General features: G+C 57.3%; 1 protein-coding gene across 1 annotated transcript in view; it reads right to left on the reverse strand.

Moving 5' to 3' along the window:
- The window catches only part of asah2 (N-acylsphingosine amidohydrolase 2), a 203,646-nt gene that overhangs the window by 77,078 nt on the left and 108,072 nt on the right, over positions 1–18,496 (reverse strand). The window contains exon 17 of the mRNA XM_072478944.1: positions 5,130–5,225. Coding sequence (XP_072335045.1) covers positions 5,130–5,225 — 96 coding nt within the window. The remainder of the gene's footprint in view (positions 1–5,129; positions 5,226–18,496) is intronic.

An 18,496-nucleotide genomic window follows, 5' to 3' on the forward strand; every position in this document is an offset into this window, starting at 1 on the left:
TGGCTGACGCTGCTGGAGGATGTGGGTGATGGCGTGGGGAGGCCCCCGGGGCGAGTGGGGGTGGCCGACGGCATTGGGGGTGGGGAGCCCGGGAGGGGGTGTGGCACGCCCGTGTCTGCGGGCGGTGTGGGGGAAGCTGCTGGGGGTGGGGTTGGGGGTTAGGGGGGTGGTCCCAACATCCGCGGGTGGGGGGGGGTGGTCTCACACATCCGGGGGTGGGGGTGGGGAAGGAGCGGTGGGGACGACAAAGGCTGCGGGCGGCCACGACCCACCATGGCAGGGCGGATCCAACGGCCAGACCCCATGTCTACGGACATGTGGCTGTCCACCCAACCCGTTCGCAGTCGCGACCCGGCCAACAGCGGGTATGTCCTGGGCGGCACACACGGCAGCCCCCCCAGTGAGGGCAGTGGCATCAGACAGTGGCCCTGGCAGGGGGGACGGCTGACAGGTGTCAGGGCACCGAGGGGGCAGGGCTGAGGTGCGTGCTGGCATCCGGGCCGGCCATGTAGCCCATGGCACCTGGTTGTGGAGGGGGGTATACCAATGCTGAAACCCTGTCTACTCCCACCTCTTACAAATCGTACAATGTTCAGCCATCTCCCAGCGTTGTTGGCTGCCGTGGCGGGGGCTGCTGCCCTGCATGAGGCCCAGTGGGAGCTGGAGCACGGGCGTGACAGGGAGGTGGCGTAGCCTGTTGTAGAGCAGCGGGCTGCAGTGGGGCACGTGCAAGCCGCCCAGGCCGCAGGGCCACACGCCCGAGTAGCGCAGGAGGAGCACCACGCCGTGCGGGAGCCACATCACGAGGATACGGAAGAGGAGGAAGAGGCGGAGCCATGGCCAAGGAGGCGTCCGGTGCGACAACGTGTGTAACGGCCCCGCATGTCCGTCAGGGACCGTCCCCTCCGTGGTGGTGCCGTGTTGTGTTCTTTCATGTCTGTCTGTGCCCTGTGTGCTGGTGTCCTGTGTCGTCGTGTTGTGTCTGTCTGTCCCCCGTGTGCTGGTGTCCTGTGTCGTCGTGTTGTGTCTGTCTGTCCCGTGTGCTGGTGTCCTGGGTCGTCGTGTTGTGTCTGTCTGTCCCGTGTGCTGGTGTCCGTGTCGTCGTGTTGTGTCTCTCTGTCCCGTGTGCTGGTGTCCTGGGTCGTCGTGTTGTGTCTGTCTGTCCCGTGTGCTGGTGTCCTGGGTCGTCGTGTTGTGCCTGTCTGTCCCCTGTGTGCTGGTGTCCTGTGTCGTCGTGTTGTGTCTGTCTGTCCCATGTGCTGGTGTCCTGGGTCGTCGTGTTGTGTCTGTCTGTCCCGTGTGCTGGTGTCCGTGTCGTCGTGTTGTGTCTCTCTGTCCCGTGTGCTGGTGTCCTGGGTCGTCGTGTTGTGTCTGTCTGTCCCGTGTGCTGGTGTCCTGGGTCGTCGTGTTGTGCCTGTCTGTCCCCTGTGTGCTGGTGTCCTGGGTCGTCGTGTTGTGTCTGTCTGTCCCGTGTGCTGGTGTCCTGGGTCGTCGTGTTGTGTCTGTCTGTCCCGTGTGCTGGTGTCCTGTGTCGTCGTGTTGTGTCTCTCTGTCCCGTGTGCTGGTGTCCTGGGTCGTCGTGTTGTGTCTGTCTGTCCCGTGTGCTGGTGTCCTGGGTCGTCGTGTTGTGCCTGTCTGTCCCCTGTGTGCTGGTGTCCTGTGTCGTCGTGTTGTGTCTGTCTGTCCCGTGTGCTGGTGTCCTGGGTCGTCGTGTCGTCACTGGACTGGGCCAGAGGGCTGTTGTTGGAGCTGCCCTCCCCGTCGCTGCCAGAGTCCCTGTGAGCTCGGCGCCCAGGCGCTGGCCGGGGGTGGTGTAAGCCTGATGCGCCCGGTTGACCTGCGTCGGCTGGCCGTCCAGGCGCTGGATGCGGGCGGTGTCTGCCAGGTGCTCCAGGTCGGTCACCGCGTTACCCTGCGACACACCTACACCATCATGGTTAGGCAGGAGGATGGGGTTGTGGGTTGCGGTACGGGCTGAGGGGGGAGTGCTGAGGGGGGGAGTGCTGAGGGGAGAGTGCTGAGGGGAGAGTGCTGAGGGGAGAGTGCTGAGGGGAAAGGGCTGAGGAGAGTGCTGAGGGGGGAGTGCTGAGGGGAAAGGGCTGAGGAGAGTGCTGAGGGGAGAGTGCTGAGAGGAGAGTGCTGAGGGGAGAGTGCTGAGGGGAGAGTGCTGAGGGGAGAGTGCTGAGGGGAGAGGGCTGAGGGGAGAGGGCTGAGGGGGGAGTGCTGAGGGAAAACGGCTGAGGGGAGAGGGCTGAGGGGAGAGTGCTGAGGGGAGAGTGCTGAGGGGAGAGTGCTGAGGGGAGAGTGCTGAGGGGAAAGGGCTGAGGGGAGAGTGCTGAGGGGAAAGGGCTGAGGGGAAAGGGCTGAGGAGAGTGCTGAGGGGAGAGTGCTGAGGGGAAAGGGCTGAGGAGAGTGTTGAGGGGAGAGTGCTGAGGGGAGAGTGCTGAGGGGGGAGTGCTGAGGGGAAAGGGCTAAGGGGAGAGGGCTGAGGGGAGAGGGCTGAGGGGAGAGTGCTGAGGGGAGAGTGCTGAGGGGAAAGGGCTGAGGGGAAAGGGCTGAGGGGAAAGGGCAGAGGGGGGGAGTGCTGAGGGGAGAGGGCTGAGGGGAGAGGGCTGAGGGGGGAGTGCTGAGGGGAAAGGGCTGAGGGGGGAGTGCTGAGGGGAAAGGGCTGAGGGGAGAGGGCTGAGGGGGGAGTGCTGAGGGGAGAGGGCTGAGGGGAAAGGGCTGAGGGGAAAAGGCTGGGGAGAGGGCTGAGGGGAGAGGGCTGAGGGGGGAGGGCTGAGGGGGGAGTGCTGAGGGGAAAGGGCTGAGGGGGGAGGGCTGAGGGGGGAGTGCTGAGGGGAAAGGGCTGAGGGGAGAGTGCTGAGGGGAGAGTGCTGAGGGGAGAGTGCTGAGGGGAGAGTGCTGAGGGGAGAGTGCTGAGGGGAGAGTGCTGAGGGGAGAGGGCTGAGGGGAAAGGGCTGAGGGGAGAGTGCTGAGGGGAGAGTGCTGAGGGGAAAGGGCTGAGGGGAGAGTGCTGAGGGGAGAGGGCTGAGGGGGGAGGGCTGAGGGGAGAGTGCTGAGGGGGGAGGGCTGAGGGGGGAGTGCTGAGGGGAAAGGGCTGAGGGGAAAGGGCTGAGGGGAAAGGGCTGAGGGGAAAGGGCTGAGGGGAGAGTGCTGAGGGGAGAGTGCTGAGGGGAGAGTGCTGAGGGGAGAGTGCTGAGGGGAGAGTGCTGAGGGGAGAGTGCTGAGGGGAGAGGGCTGAGGGGGAGGGCTGAGGGGGGAGTGCTGAGGGGAAAGGGCTGAGGGGAAAGGGCTGAGGGGAAAGGGCTGAGGGGAAAGGGCTGAGGGGGGAGGGCTGAGGGGGGAGTGCTGAGGGGGGAGTGCTGAGGGGAAAGGGCTGAGGGGAGAGTGCTGAGGGGAGAGTGCTGAGGGGAGAGGGCTGAGGGGGGAGTGCTGAGGGGAGAGGGCTGAGGGGGGAGTGCTGAGGGGAAAGGGCTGAGGGGGGAGTGCTGAGGGGAAAGGGCTGAGGGGAGAGTGCTGAGGGGAAAGGGCTGAGGGGAAAGGGCTGAGGGGAAAGGGCTGAGGGGAAAGGGCTGAGGGGAAAGGGCTGAGGGGAGAGTGCTGAGGGGAGAGTGCTGAGGGGGGAACGCTGAGGGGAAAGGGCTGAGGGGAGAGTGCTGAGGGGTAAGGGGCTAGGCAGGGGGGGATCTCACTTGGTGGCATGCCCCGATCTTGGACAATCTCCCGGTCCTCGGGAGCACCAGTTATGTCCAGTGTCCTCTGCTCGTGCACGGTGAGGGGCCGCAAGTCAGGTTCACCCCCTCCGGTTCGGGCACGCTCTCGCTGGTTATGGGCGCTCTTCTCTTGGGGGGGGGGGGGGAATTAACAGCATTTGTGAGGCGGTCCGATGCATGCGGTTGGACCTATGTTGGCATGGGTGCACAGGGCACACGGCCAACGCGGCTTGCATGAGAGGCTGCAGCCATGCGGGTCACGGCTGTGGTTGTACCGTCCCCCTGGGGAGGGGGTGGGTGTCACACATGTGGGGGGGTAGGGGGGCTGGTGCCATGGGCACATTGCTGGGTACTCACCCTGGCTGCCCTCAGTAGGTCGTTGAGCTTTTTGCGACACTACTCGCCAGTCCTGGGTGTCACCGCGATGGCAATGACGGCTGCGCCCACCTCCGTCCACAGACGCCGGGCCACTTTGGGTGGGACCCTCTGCCGGGTCCAGGGTACAGACGCCCCCTCCTCTCCTCGAGGGCGTCCAGGAGCGTCTCCAGATTGTGGTCTGTGAACCGGGGCGCTGCTTGGCGTGGCGCCATGTTGCTCTGTCGGCGGCCTGTGCACTCGCGTCGCCTTATGTGCGACGTGGCGCCATGTCATAGATTTCATAGAATTTACAGTGCAGAAGGAGGCCATTCGGCCCATCGAGTCTGCACCGGCTCTTGGAAAGAGCACCCTATCCAAGGTTCACACCTCTACCCTATCCCCATAACCCAGTAACCCCACCCAACACTAAGGGATATTTGGACACTAAGGGCAATTTATCATGGCCAATCCACCTAACCTGCACATCTTTGGACTGTGTGTCGATTGTGTGGCGCCGTGTCTCCGATGCTGCTCTGACGCCACATCTCCCGCCGTGTCCCTGCTAGCCTCCTTGTACGGCACAGAATGGGGTCCCGGAATGGGCGCCAACTGCAAAGTGAAACACTCCCATTTTGATGCCAGCGCCGACACTCTGTGTCTGAGCAGAGAATCGCACCCTATATTTTTTTAAAAGCATGGCATTTTTTTCCTTCAAGTTAATGCACATGTTGCATTTCACACAGTTCATATTAAATATTCTGGGCACTGGAATGCAAATTTAATTGTGAAACTTCTTTTTGTCTTTTTCATGTTATTACACAAAGCCTGAAACTACATAGCACAAAGTGACTAGAACGTCATACTGCATGAAAACAAAATATGGATTGTACTCAAGATTCTTCTGAACGAAAACACTCTACTCGCCCAAACGCAATGCTCGTGTACCTAACTGTAATCTTTACCACTGGCTACAATAAGATCATATGTTTAGACAAAAGCAATTTTGTTTAAGCCAAACAGCTTTGGAAATGAAAAATAATAAGCACCCATGCTGACCTCTGCTATGGCCTTAGCCAGACCTTTGAACAGTTGGATGTAGGCAGAGAGAGTGTGAGGACCATATATTGTTGATGCAGCTTCATAGCGTTGAACCTGTTTGACGAATGAATATCAATTAATAACCCGATTGGATGCAACTTCAAAATAAGTTGCAGCTCTCTTTGTTATTAAGTTCAATGCTGGTAGTGGGGGTGGGGGGGGGGGGGGGGGTGCAGTGGCGGCGTGTCGGGGAACGGGTTACTTTCCAGTATGAAACTTTGGGCCTCATTTATTCAAGGACAGTGGGTTGCAGCCACCTGCTGGTCATCCCCAGGCAGCTTTCTCAGCAGCACCAGCTGTGATCGGGACAATCCAGCTTTCTGGGGTCCTATCGCCTCTTTGAGGCCCCTCTTAGATTTCATAGATTTCATAGAATTTACAGTGCAGAAGGAGGCCATTCGGCCTATCGAGTCTGCACCGGCTCTTGGAAAGAGCACCCTACCCAAGCCCACACCACCCTATCCCCATAACCCAGTAACCCCACTCAACCAACACTAAGGGCAATTTTGGACACTAAGGGCAATTTAGCATGGCCAATCCACCTAACCTGCACATCTTTGGACTGTGGGAGGAAACCGGAGCACCCGGAGGAAACCCACGCACACACGGGGAGGATGTGCAGACTCCGCACAGACAGTGACCCAAGTCGGGAATCGAACCTGGGATCCTGGAGCTGTGAAGCACCTGTGATAACCACTATGCTACCATGCTGCCATATAATGAGTGTCTGTGCCCCTTCGCCATGCTGAATGCTTAGTCGCCCATTTTGAACCTGAAAAGCGGGTGGCGCACCATTGCATTTATTGCCCAGAACCTCAACTGCACAGGAGAACAAAATCTATTTTAATATCTGCCAAAAAATGAGTTGCCACTATCTTCAAATTACATCACATACAACTCCATTGGTGAAGTGATCTCTGAGGTCTTAGCATTGATGCACGATCAATTGTACAAAGACTCAGGTTGGACACAACTGTGGCTTTATTGCAGTAAGATGTGTGGCCTCCCACAGCAGCTGGCGAAATGGCTGCTAAATAGAGGACACGAATATTGATACTCCTACTGGGCGGAGCCAGCAGGCAGGGACTACTGGCGAACCTGTAGTACAGGTCCTACCTTACATCACCTAATACAGGTGTTACAGTGGTTTACCACATTCACCCCCTGTTAAAAATGAGTCCGGCGGCGGTGGTGGAGAACTATATACAGTAGTGAATTTATGTACAGTGTTTTATTAGGAGGAAAAAAAAATGTCTTTTGAAAGTCCGGTGCCAGTTAGGGATTCAACCGGTCTGGTGCCTTGACGTTCCGCTGGGAGCGACGTAACGGTGGTGGCGATGTCGATGCTGGCGACGCCGGTGCTGGCCTGATGTCGGGTGACCCCGGGAGTGTGCCGAAATCCTCTTCGTCCTCTTGCGTGGGCAGGGGAAGGAGGGATGGTCCTGGTGGGGTTAATGGTGGGAGCGCCGGGGGAGGGGAGGGTGCTGCCGGGTTGGAGAAGTGTGTGTGTGTGAATCTGGAGTACTCGTCGAGCACACTGAGAATATACGTGTTTCGGTCGGTGGAGGGGAGGGGCCCTTTGAAATCCACGCTGAGGCGTTCAAAGGGGCGGGAGGCCTTCACCAGGCGCGCAAGGTCCAGCCGGTAGAAGTGCGGCTTACACTCCGCACAGACCTGGCAGTCCCTGGTGACTGTCCGTATTTCCTCAACGGAGTAGGGCAGATTGCGAGCATTGACAAGATGGTACAATCATATGACCCCTGGGTGATCTTGTAGGGCCCGGAGTCGGTCTACTTGTGCGCTGGCACATGTACCTCGGGATAGGGCGTCTGGGGGCTCGTTGAGTTTGCCGGGGCGATACAAAATCTCATAATTATAGGTGGAGAGCTCGATTCTCCACCGCAAGATTTTATCGTTTTTGATCTTGCCCCGTTGCGTGCTGTTAAACATGAAGGCTACCGACCGTTGGTCAGTGAGGAGAGTGAATCTCCTGCTGGCCAGTTAATGCCTCCAATGCCGCACAGCTTCAACTATAGCCTGGGCCTCTTTTTCGACGGATGAGTGCCTAATTTCTGAGGCATGAAGGGTGCGGAAAAAGAATGCCACGGGTCTGCCTGCCTGATTGAGGGTGGCGGCAAGAGCGACGTCTGAAGCGTCACTTTCTACTTGGAAGGGCAGTGTCTCGTCTACTGCGTGTATCCCTGCCTTGGCGATGTCTGCTCTGATACAGCCGAAGGCCTGTTGTGCCTCGGCCGTAAGGGGAAAGTGGATGGACTGAATGAGTGGGCGGGCCTTGTCCACATAGTTTGGGACCCACTGGGCGTAGAAGGAGAAGAACCCCAGGCAGCTTTTGAGGGCCTTGGGGCAGTGGGGGAAGGGAAGCTCCATGAGTGGGCGCATGCGGTCGGGTACGGGCCCCAGAACTCCGTTCTGGGCCACGTAGCCGAGGATGGCTAAGCGGGTCATGCTGAACACACACTTCTCCTTGTTGTAGGTGAGTTTGAGGAGAGTGGTGGTGTGGAGGAATTTGGCGAGGTTGGTGTCGTGGTCCTGCTGGTCATGGCCGCAGATGTTATCTAGGTACGGGAAGGTGGCCCGCAAGCCGTACCGGTCGACCATTCAGTCCATCTCCCTTTGGAAGACCGAGACCCCGTTAGCGACGCCAAAGGGAACCCTGAGGAAGTGATAGAGACGACCATCCGCCTCAAAGGCAGTGGATGGACGGTCCAGTTTACGAATGGGGAGCTGGTGGTAGGCGGATTTGAGGTCTATCGTTGAGAAGACCCGGTACTGCGCAGTCTGATTGACCATATCAGATGTGCGTGGGAAGGGGTACGTGTCGAGCTGCGTGTACCGATTGATGGTCTGGCTGTAGTCCACGACCATTCTGTGTTTCTTCCCAGTTTTAACGACTACCACTTGGGCTCTCCAGGGGCTGTTGCTGACCTCGATGATGCCTTCCCGAAGCAACCGCTGGACCTCAGACCTGATGAAGGTCTTGTCCTGGGTGGTGTACCGTCTGCTCCTGGTGGCAACGGGTTTGCAATCCGGAGTTAGATTGGCAAAGAGGGAGGGTGGGTCGACCTTTAGGGTCCCAAGGCCGTACACAGTGAGGGGTGGTAGGGGCCCGCCGAATTTGAGGGTAAGGCTCTGGAGATTCCACTGGAAGTCCAGGCCTAGGAGTAGTGCAGCGCAGAGATTAGGAAGGACGTAGAGGCGGAAGCCGCTGAATTCTACCCCTGGACCGTGAGAGTGACCGTGCAGAACCCCCGGATCGCGACGGAATGGGATTCTTTGATTGGTGGGGTGGACCGCGAGGGAGCAGCGCCTTACCGTATCCGGGTGGATGAAGCATTCGGTGCTCCCGGAATCCAGCAGGCAAGAGGTCACGTGGCCGTTGATTTTCACCGTAGTCGAAGCGGTGGCCAGGTTGTGTGGACGAGACTGGTCGATCGTCACTGAGGCGAGCTGCGGTCGGTCATCACTGGCGTCAGAAGATGGAGAGCGTGGGGGGCCCAGGTGGTGGAATGTTGTCGGCGTCCATGCCCCGTGGTGAAGACAAGATGGCGGCGCCTGAAGATCCCGCACGTTGCGGGGGCTGGACAAGATGGCTGCGCCCATGGGCCGCACGTTGTGGGGGCTGGACAAGATGGCGGCGCCCGTGGGCCGCACATGGACTGAGGAGGGGAAGATGGCGGTGCCCATTGGCCGCACGTGGCCCCGGGAGGTGAAGATGGCGGCGCCCAATGGCCGCGCGTGGTCCGGGACGAAGATGGCGGCGACCATTGTGTGTAGGTGTGTGCAGTTCAGGGGGAGGGGGCGAGAGCGGCGACTGCGTGGGCCTTGCACACCGCAGCGAAGCGCCCCTTTTTGCCGCAAGCCTTGCAAATGGCAACGCAGGCCGGGCAGCGTTGGCGAGGGTGCTTCTGCTGGCCGCAGAAGTAACATCGGGGACCCCCATGGTGCGCGGATTGGCGTATGGCGCAGGCGTACTGGCTGGGTGTGATGAACGATATCTGTATACACATGTACCTTTAATGCATAGGCCCCTTTAAGACCGGGTTTGGAACCCTGGGGGATTCCGCCTCCGGCTTCGCCTCCAGCAAGCTGTATATAAGGTTACGTTCAGTAGGCAGCGTGCAGTGAGCACACTTCTCGGCAGCTGTCTGGTTCTCTGGTAATCAAAGCCTTTGAATTATCAATCTTCTCTCCTGAGTCAATTTAATTACCAGATTACATCAAGATGGACAGCGGTCTAAAGCCGGACAAGCTCAATTTGGACGCTCGGTCGCCGGAGGCCACTGAAACTTTTTAATACTGGCTCCGGTGTTTTGAGGCCTATCTGAATTCCTCAGAGACTGAAGCTGACGCGCAAGCTGAGCTTACTACCTGCCCGTGTGGGCCACCGACTATCCTCCGTGATCGAGAAAGCTACGACGTACAAGACGGCGGTCGAAATCCTACAGAAGCGCTTCGTAAAGCCGATAAACGAGGTACACGCCAGACATTTGCTCTCGACATGCCGCCAGCGCTCCGGGGAATCGCTGGACGAATACTTGGAGAGACTCACCGCGCTCTCCAGGAACTGCGATCATAAAGAGGCGACGGCAGAAGTCCACATGAACTTACATATTCGTGATGCTTTCGTGTCCGGTAACCGATCCACGTACATCTGGCAGCTGCTCCTTGAAGACGGAGCTAAGGACCTCCAAGGCACGGTAACGCTCGCCTCTTCTCTGGAAGCGGCCCACCAAAATCTACACACGTACTCCGCGGACCTTGCAAACCCCTCTCGATCTCCTCCAGACTCGGCCACGCTTCAGGCCTGCGCCGCGCGGCGACCCGCTCACGCCGGGGGCCCCCCATGCTATTTCTGTGGGCAAGGCCAGCACCACGCCAGCGTTGCCCGGCCGGCTCTGCTATCTGCAACGAGTGCGGAAAGAAGGGGTCAGAAAGGTCTGCCTGGCTGGGCTCAAAGGACAGAAACAAAGGTCTCATTGGGCCCAGAAATCGAATTCCCGGGACCACAGGCCCCGTAACGCAGCTGCGCGGCGGCCGGGCACGCCTACCTCCGACGCGTCATCGGCCTCACGCGAGTCATGGGGGCGGCCATCTTGGCGGTGGCCATCTTCAAAACCCAACACGTGCGACCGACGGCGGCGGCCATTTTGCGAGTCCGATTCAACCGAGGACTCTGATTGCCCACAACTAGGAGCGATCACGCTTGATCAATCTCGGCCGAAGCACCTGCGAAACTCAATGATGCAGGTTCAAATCAACGGCCACGGCACCCTCTGCCTTTTTGACTCCGGGAGCATGGAGAGTTTTATCCATCCAGACACGGTAAGACGCTGCTCCCTGCGCACCTATCCCGCCTCCCAAACTATCGCCCTCGCATCTGGGTCTCATTCGGTCCAAATCACGGGGTATTGTGTCGCGAACCTCGCTATTCAATACGAAGTCTTACAACACCAGGTTAAAGTCCAACAGGTTTGTTTCGATGTCACTAGCTTTCGGAGCGCTGCTCCTTCCTCAGGTGAAGGAGCAGCGCTCCGAAAGCTAGTGACATCGAAACAAACCTGTTGGACTTTAACCTGGTGTTGTAAGACTTCGTATTGTGCTCACCCCAGTCCAACGCCGGCATCTCCACATCCTCGCTATTCAAGGCACCAAATCCTCCCTCACCTCTGCTCCCCCCTGCTGCTCGGTCTGGACTTTCAGTGCAGCCACCGAAGCCTGACACTGAAGTTCGGCGGACCCCTGCCCTCGCTCACGGTATGTAGCCTGGCGACACTCAAAGTTGCACCACCCCCCCCCTTCACGAAACTCACTCCCGACTGTAAGCCCATCACCACCAGGAATCGGCGGTACCGTGCCCAAGACATGACTTTCATCAAGTCAGAGGTTCAGCGGCTACTAAAAGAAGGGGTCATAGAGGCTAGCAACAGCCCTTGGAGGGCACAAGTACTGGTAGTCCGCTCCGGAGAAAAACAAAGTATGGTGGTGGACTATAGTCAGACCATAAACCGCTTTACGCAACTCGATGCGTACCCACTTCCCCGCATAGCAGAAATGGTGAACCAAATCGCGCAGTATCGAGTATTCTCCATGGTCGACCTAATATCTGCCTATCATCAACTCCCTATCCACCCAGAGGACCGCCCCTATACAGCCTTCGAAGCAGCCAGTCGGCTCTTCCACTTCCTCAGGGTCCCTTTTGCATCACAAACGGAGTCTCCGTTTTCCAAAGGGCGATGGATCAAATGGTGGACCAGTACGGCTTACGGGCTACATACCCGTACTTGGACAACGTCACCATCTGCGGCCATGACCAGCAGGACCACGACACAAACCTGAGAAAGTTCCTCCAGACCGCCCGGGCCCTCAATCTGACATACAATAAAGAGAAATGCGTGTTCCACACAACCCGGCTAGCCATCCTCTGCTACGTCGTGGAAAATGGGGTCCTAGGCCCAGACCCCGACTGCATGCGCCCCCTTAAGGAACTTTCCCTCCCCGTAGCCTCAAGGCACTCAAACGGTGCCTGGGGCTCTTTTCCTATTATGCCCAGTGTGTCCACAGATATGCGGACAAAGCCCGATCACTCATTAAGACCACCGTTATTCCCCTGATGGTTGAGGCTCAGTCGGCCTTCAGTCGTATCAAGGCCAATATCATCAAGGCCGCCATGACGCGGTGGACAAAACCATTCCCTTCCAGGTAGAAAGCGATGCATCAGACGTCGCCCTGGCTGCTACCCTCAACCAGGTGGGCAGACCAATAGCATTCTTCTCCCAAACCCACACCGCCTCGGAAATTCGACACTCTGCAGTAGAGAAGGAGGCACAAGCCATAGTGGAGGCTGTGCGGCACTTGAGGCACTACCTAGCCGGTAGGAGGTTCGCCCTCGTCACCGACCAACGATCGGTCGCCTTTATGTTCGATAACGCACAACGGGGCAAAATAAAGAATGATAAAATTCTGAGGTGGAGGATCGAATGCTCCACCTACACGTACAATATTACATGTCGTCCGGGGAAGCTCAACGAGTCCCCAGATGCCCTGTCCCGCGGCACGTGTGCCAACGCGCAAAAAGACCGTCTGAGGGCTATCCACGATGACCGCTGCCACCCGGGAGTCACCCGGCTTTCCCATTTCATCAAGTCCCGCAACCTACATTACTCCATCGAGGAGGTCAAGGCCATGACCAAGGCTTGCCAGATCTGCGCGGAGTGCAAATCGCACTTCTACAGACCAGACAGGGCCCGCCTGGTAAAGGCCTCTGGGCCCTTTGAGCGACTAGGCGTGGACTTCAAAGGGCCCCTCACGTCCACCAACTACAACATTTATTTCCTCACTGTCATTGATGAATTCTCCCGCTTCCCCTTCGCTGTCCCCTGCCCCGATATGACCTCGGCCTCCGTAATCAAGGCACTGCACAGCATCTTCACGCTGTTTGGTTTCCCCGCTTATATCCACAGCGGCCGGGGTACATCGTTCATGAGCGATGAGCTGCGTCGATATCTGCTCAACAAGGGCATCGCCTTGATCAGAACAACCAGCTATAACCCGCGGGGAAACGGGCAGATGGAGAGGGAGAATGCGACAGTTTGGAAGGCTGTCCTTCTAGCCCTACGATCAAGAAATCTCCCAATCGCCCGCTGGCAGAAGGTCCTACCCGATGCCCGACACTCCATTAGGTCGCTCCTCTGTACGGCCACGAACGACACCCCTCACAACCGTTTGTTTGTCTTCCCCAGGAAGTCCACGTCTGGGGTCTCACTTCCACGTTGGCTGATGACTCCGGGACCAGTTCTACTCCAGAGGCACGTGAGGAGCCAGAAGACAAATCCGCTGGTCGAGAGGGTCCATCTACTAAACGCAAACCCTCAATACGCCTACGTCGAGCACCCCGACAGCAGCCAGGACACCATTTCCCTGCGAATCCTGGCACCCGCTGGCTCGCCCACCGACGCCCCCCCTTCCATCGACGCTCCCCTCCCCGCACAGGCTGTCGACTTCGACAGCCCCCTCCCCATAGCGCCACCCTCCCCCAGCCAGCGCTGGCACCAATCACTCTAGTCACCTCGGATACCCCCCCTGCTCCAACGTTCAGTGGGCAGCGTGCAGTGAGCACACTTCTCGGCAGCTGTCTGATTCTCTGGTAATTAAAGCCTTTGAATTATCAATCTTCTCTCCTGAATCGCAATTGAGGGTATCTCACTGGGTAAAGCTCCGGCTGGGGCGGCCGTCTGTGGGATCCATGAGGGATAGGAGGGGTGGGCCGCGTGGCCGGAGGGGTAGGCCTGAGCATTACGTGAGACGACCGTCAGAGAGTGCTAGCTTTTTAGTCTCCGCTAGGTCGAGCGTGGCCCCTTCAAGCAGCCTTTGGCGTATGAGGTCCGACCCAATCCCCGTTACAAACGCATTGCGCATCAGAAGGTTGGAATGTTCGGTGGCCGTAACGGCCTGACAGTCACAGTCCCGGACGAGTGGGATCAGGGCCTGCCAAAAGTCTTCTATGGACTCACCAGGGAGTTGAGAGCGAGTGGCGTGTACGTGCCTGGCGAAGAGTGTGTTCGCTTTCTGGGCGTAGTTTTCTTTGAGGAGCGCAATGGCTTCTGCGTAGGTCGGGGCATCCTGGATCAGCGGAAACATGCTGGAGCTCAACCTTGAGTACAGGATCTGTATCTTCTGAGCCTCCGTCGGAGGGGTGGTCACTGAGTTGATATAGGCCTCGAAGCAAGATAGCCAGTGATTAAAGTCCTTTTTGGCGTTGCTTGATTGCGGATCCAGCTGCAGGCGATCTGGTTTGATTCGGATGTCCACCTTTTAGAAAATCTTACTGCCATACATTGATGCACCATCAATTGTACAAAGACTCAGGTTGGATAAAACTGTGGCTTTATTGCAGTAAGATGTGTGGCCTCCCACAGCAGCTGGCGAAATGGCTGCTGAATAGAGGGCACGCATATTTATACACCTACTGGGCGGAGCCAGCAGGCAGGGGCTACCGGCGAACCTGTAGTACAGGTCCTACCTTACATCACCTAATACAGGTGTAACAGTGGTTTACCACAAGCATCGGCTGGAGAAACATGATCTGAGCAATAAAAATTGAAGCGTAGAGTGAGGATATTGAACATTGAGTTTTAATAAGGGACGCAATTGGCCCATTTAGCTAGGTCAGTGATTTGTACTGCACAGATTGAGCTGTTAAACAAGCCGGAGCAGAATAGTTATTTAAATAAATCATATTCAACATTTTAGTCTCCCACAACTGCTTTAACAGCAAGAAAAGTGAGGTCAAATCAAATAAAGGCATCATTCTAAAACCTCTAGGAATTCAGGGCTGGGCCTACACGATAGTGTCCAGCCTCCATGTGCCCTCTGCAAAAGCTGTCAGCTTCTGGCTGGACCACTAGATGGAGCACCATGCTAAAGCAAATCTCTTCAGCATCCCAGCTTGGAGGTGAACAACAGGGCGGCGAGGGGGGGGGGACATTGAACAAGAGGGGTGAAATTACTGACCCATCGTACAAGCAGACCTTTGCTGAGGAACCTCAGGCCCATTAAGTTTAACTTGATGATGGCATTTAAATGATTTATCAAAAGTAACATTTAAGTTCTTAATGGGTGGTAGTCACATTAAAATCACAATAGCTTTCAGCTGAAGTGACAATGTGTGATGAACGGTTACTGTAACACTGTACCCTTGTCATCATGTAAGGTGATGTCCCCTTTAAGACCAGGCTTGGAGCCCTGGGGACTCCGCCTCCGGCTCTGCCATCTGGGAGCCATATATAATGGGCCGCCTTGTGGGCGGCACCCCAGTTAGCACATGTCTCGGCACCAGGCTAGTTCTTAGCTTATTAAAGCCTTCTTTACCGTTTACACTCGAAGCGTCGTTATTGAGGGTACCACAATTTAATAAGCTAAACTACATCAGGATGGAGGCAGGCCTAAAACCAGAGAAATTCAACCTGGAAGCACGGACACCGGAGGCAAAGGAAATTTTTTAAGACTGGCTCCGATGCTTCGAGGCCTAGCTGGACTCCTCAGAGACTCCCATCCTGGGGCCATGCAAGCTGCGTCTACTCCACGCCCGGGTGAGTCACAGAATCTCCGCCACGCTCGAAAAGGCGACAACTTATGAAGAGGCAGTCGAGCTACTCCGCAAGCGGTTCGTCAAACCCATCAACAAGGTGCACGGCAGGCACCTGCTCGCTACCTGCCGGCAGCGCTCGGGGGAATCACTAGACAAATTCGTCGAAAAACTCACCGCGCTTGCCAGGGACGGTGACCACCAGGATGTGACAGGGGAAGTCCATATGAACCTGCACATCAGAGACGCTTTCGTGTCCGGCATCCGCTCGACCTACATCCGGCAGAGGCTGCTCGAAAACGGCGCAAAAGACCTCCAGGATACGCTAACGCTCGCCTCCTCGCTGGAGGTGGCCCGACATAATTTGGGTACGTACCCCGCGGACTGTGCGGGCCCCCCCCGGACTTCCTCAGACTCAGCCATGTTACAGGCCTGCACCACGTGGCGACCCGCTCATCATGGGGGCACACCGTGCTACTTCTGCAGGCAGGGCCAGCACCCACGCCCATGCTGCCCAGCCCGGTCCGTGATCTGCAGTGACTGCGGGATGAAGGGGCATTTTGCGAGGATCTGCCTGGCCAGGCCCAGGGGCCAGAAGAACAAAGAATGGCTGACCCGAAAATCAGGCTCTCAGGTCCACAGGCCTCGCAATGCGGCTGTGCACCGACCCAACACGCCGCCTTCTGACGCGTCAGCAGCCTCGTGCGGATCATGGGAGCGGCCATCTTGTCGGTGGCCATCTTCTCGACCCGACACGTGCAACCGGCGGCGGCGGCCATTTTACGAGTCCGACTCGGCTGAGGACTCGGACTACCCGCGAGTGGGAGCGATCACCCTCGACCAAACTCGGGCAAAATATCTGCAAAATTCGATGATGAAGGTCCAAGTCAACGGGTGCGACACTGCATGCCTCTTCGACTCCGGGAGCACGGAGAGCTTTATCCATCCTGAAACGGTAAGGCGCTGTTCCCTGCGCACCCATCCAGCGTCCAAAACATAGCCCTCGCATCCGGGTCCCACTCGGTATAAATCAAGGGGTACTGTATCACGGATCTCTCGATCCAGGGCACAAAGTACATCCGTTTCAAATTTTATATCCTTCCCCACCTCTGTGCCCCCCTGCTGCTCGGACTGGATTTCCAGTGCAGCCACCGAAGCCTGACACTGAAGTTCGGCGGACCCTTGCCCCCCCCTCACGGTATGCAGCCTTGCGACACTGAAATTCGCACCCCCCTCGCTAGTCGCGAACCTCACTCCCGACTGTAAGCCCGTCGCCACCAGGAGCCGGCGGTACTGTGCCCAAGATATGACTTTTATCAAGTCAGAGGTCCAGCGTTTACTGGAAGAGGGGGTCATCGAGGCTAGCAACAGCCCTTGGAGAGCACAAGTGGTGGTACTCCGGTCCGGGGATAAGAAACGGATGGTCGTGGATTATAGCCAGACCATAAACTGATTCACGCAGCTTGATGTGTACCCCCTTCCTCGCATCGCAGAAATGGTCAATCGGATCGCCCAATACTGAGTATTTTCCACGGTCGATCTCAAATCCGCCTACCACCAGTTCCCCATCCGACCAATTGACTGTCCCTCTACTGCCTTTGAAGCAGCAGGCAAGCTCTTCCACTTCCTCAGGGTCCCCTTGGGCGTCACAAATGGGGTCTCCATCTTTCAAAGGGCGATGGATCAAATGGTGGGCCTGTACGGTTTGCAGGCTACATACCCGTACTGGGACAATGTCACCATCTGCGGCCAATACCAGCAGGACCATGATGCAAACCTCAAAGTTCCTCCAGACCGCCCGAGCCCTTAACCTGACCTATAATGAGGAAAAATGCGTTTTCCACACAACCCGGCTAGCCATCCTCAGCTATGTCGTGGAAAACAGGGTCCTAGGTCCAGACCCCGACCGCATGCCGCACCTAAAGGAACTTCCCCTCCCCCGCAGCCTCAAGGCCCTCAAACGGTGCTTGGGGCTCTTCTCCTACTCGCCCAGTGTGTCCCCAAATATGCGGACAAAGCCCGTAAACTCATAAAGACCACCACATTTCCCCTCTCAGCTGAGGCTCGATTGGCCTTCAACCGCATCAAGGCCGATATCATCAAGGCCGCTATGCGCGGTGGACGAAACTATCCCCTTCCAGATAGAGAGTGATGCGTCAGACATCGCCCTGGCTGCTAACCTCAATCAGGCAGGCAGACCAGTAGCGTTCTTCTCCCGGATCCTCACCGCCTCCGAGGTTCGACACTCTGCTGTCGAGAAGGAGGCACAAGCCATTGTGGAGGCTGTACGGCACTGGAGGCACTACCTAGCTTGTAGGAGGTTCACCCTCGTCACCGACGAATGGTCGGTCGGCTATATGTTAGATAACACGCAACGGGGCAAAATAAAAAACGATAAAATTGTGAGGTGGAGGATCGAACTCTCCACCTACACGTACGATATCAAGTATCGAGCCCCCAGATGCCCTGTCCCGCAGCACATGCGCCAACGCACAGGACGACCGCCTGCAAGCCATCCACAATGACCTCTGCCACCCGGGGGTTACCTGGCTCGTCCACTTTATCAAGTCCCACAACCTACCTTACTCAACCAAGGAGGTCAAGGCCATAACCAGGGCCTGCCAGATCTGTGCGGAGTGCAAACCGCACTTCTACCAGCCAGACAAGGTTCGGCTCGTGAAGGCCTCGGGCCCCTTTGAGCGACTGAGCGTGGACTTCAAAGGACCCCTCCCGTCCACCAATCGTAATGCCTATTTTCTCACCATTATCGATGAGTTCTCCCGCTTCCCATTCGCCATTCCCTGCCCCGACATGACCTCAGCCAGTGATTAAGGCACTGCACAGCATCTTCACCCTGTTCGGTTTCCCCGCTTATATCCACAGCGGCTGGGATACATCGTTCATGAGCGATGAACTGCGTCAGTATCTGCTCAGCAAATGCATCGCCTCGAGCAGAGTGACCAGTTATAACCCGCGGGGAAACGGGCAGGTGAATGAAAATGAAATGAAAATCGCTTATTGTCACAAGTAGGCTTCAAATGAAGTTACTGTGAAAAGCCCCTAGTCACCACATTCCGGCGCCTGTTCGGGGAGGCTGTTACGGGAATCGAACCGTGCTGCTGGCCTGCCTTGGTCTGCTTTCAAAGCCAGTGATTTAGCCCTGTGCTAAACAGCCCCTGCTGTTTAGTGGAGAGGGAGAACACGACAGTGTGGAAGGCTG

This window comes from Scyliorhinus torazame, chromosome 16 (genome assembly GCF_047496885.1).
Source record: "Scyliorhinus torazame isolate Kashiwa2021f chromosome 16, sScyTor2.1, whole genome shotgun sequence".
In the NCBI taxonomy this organism is placed as follows: Eukaryota; Metazoa; Chordata; class Chondrichthyes; order Carcharhiniformes; family Scyliorhinidae; genus Scyliorhinus; species Scyliorhinus torazame.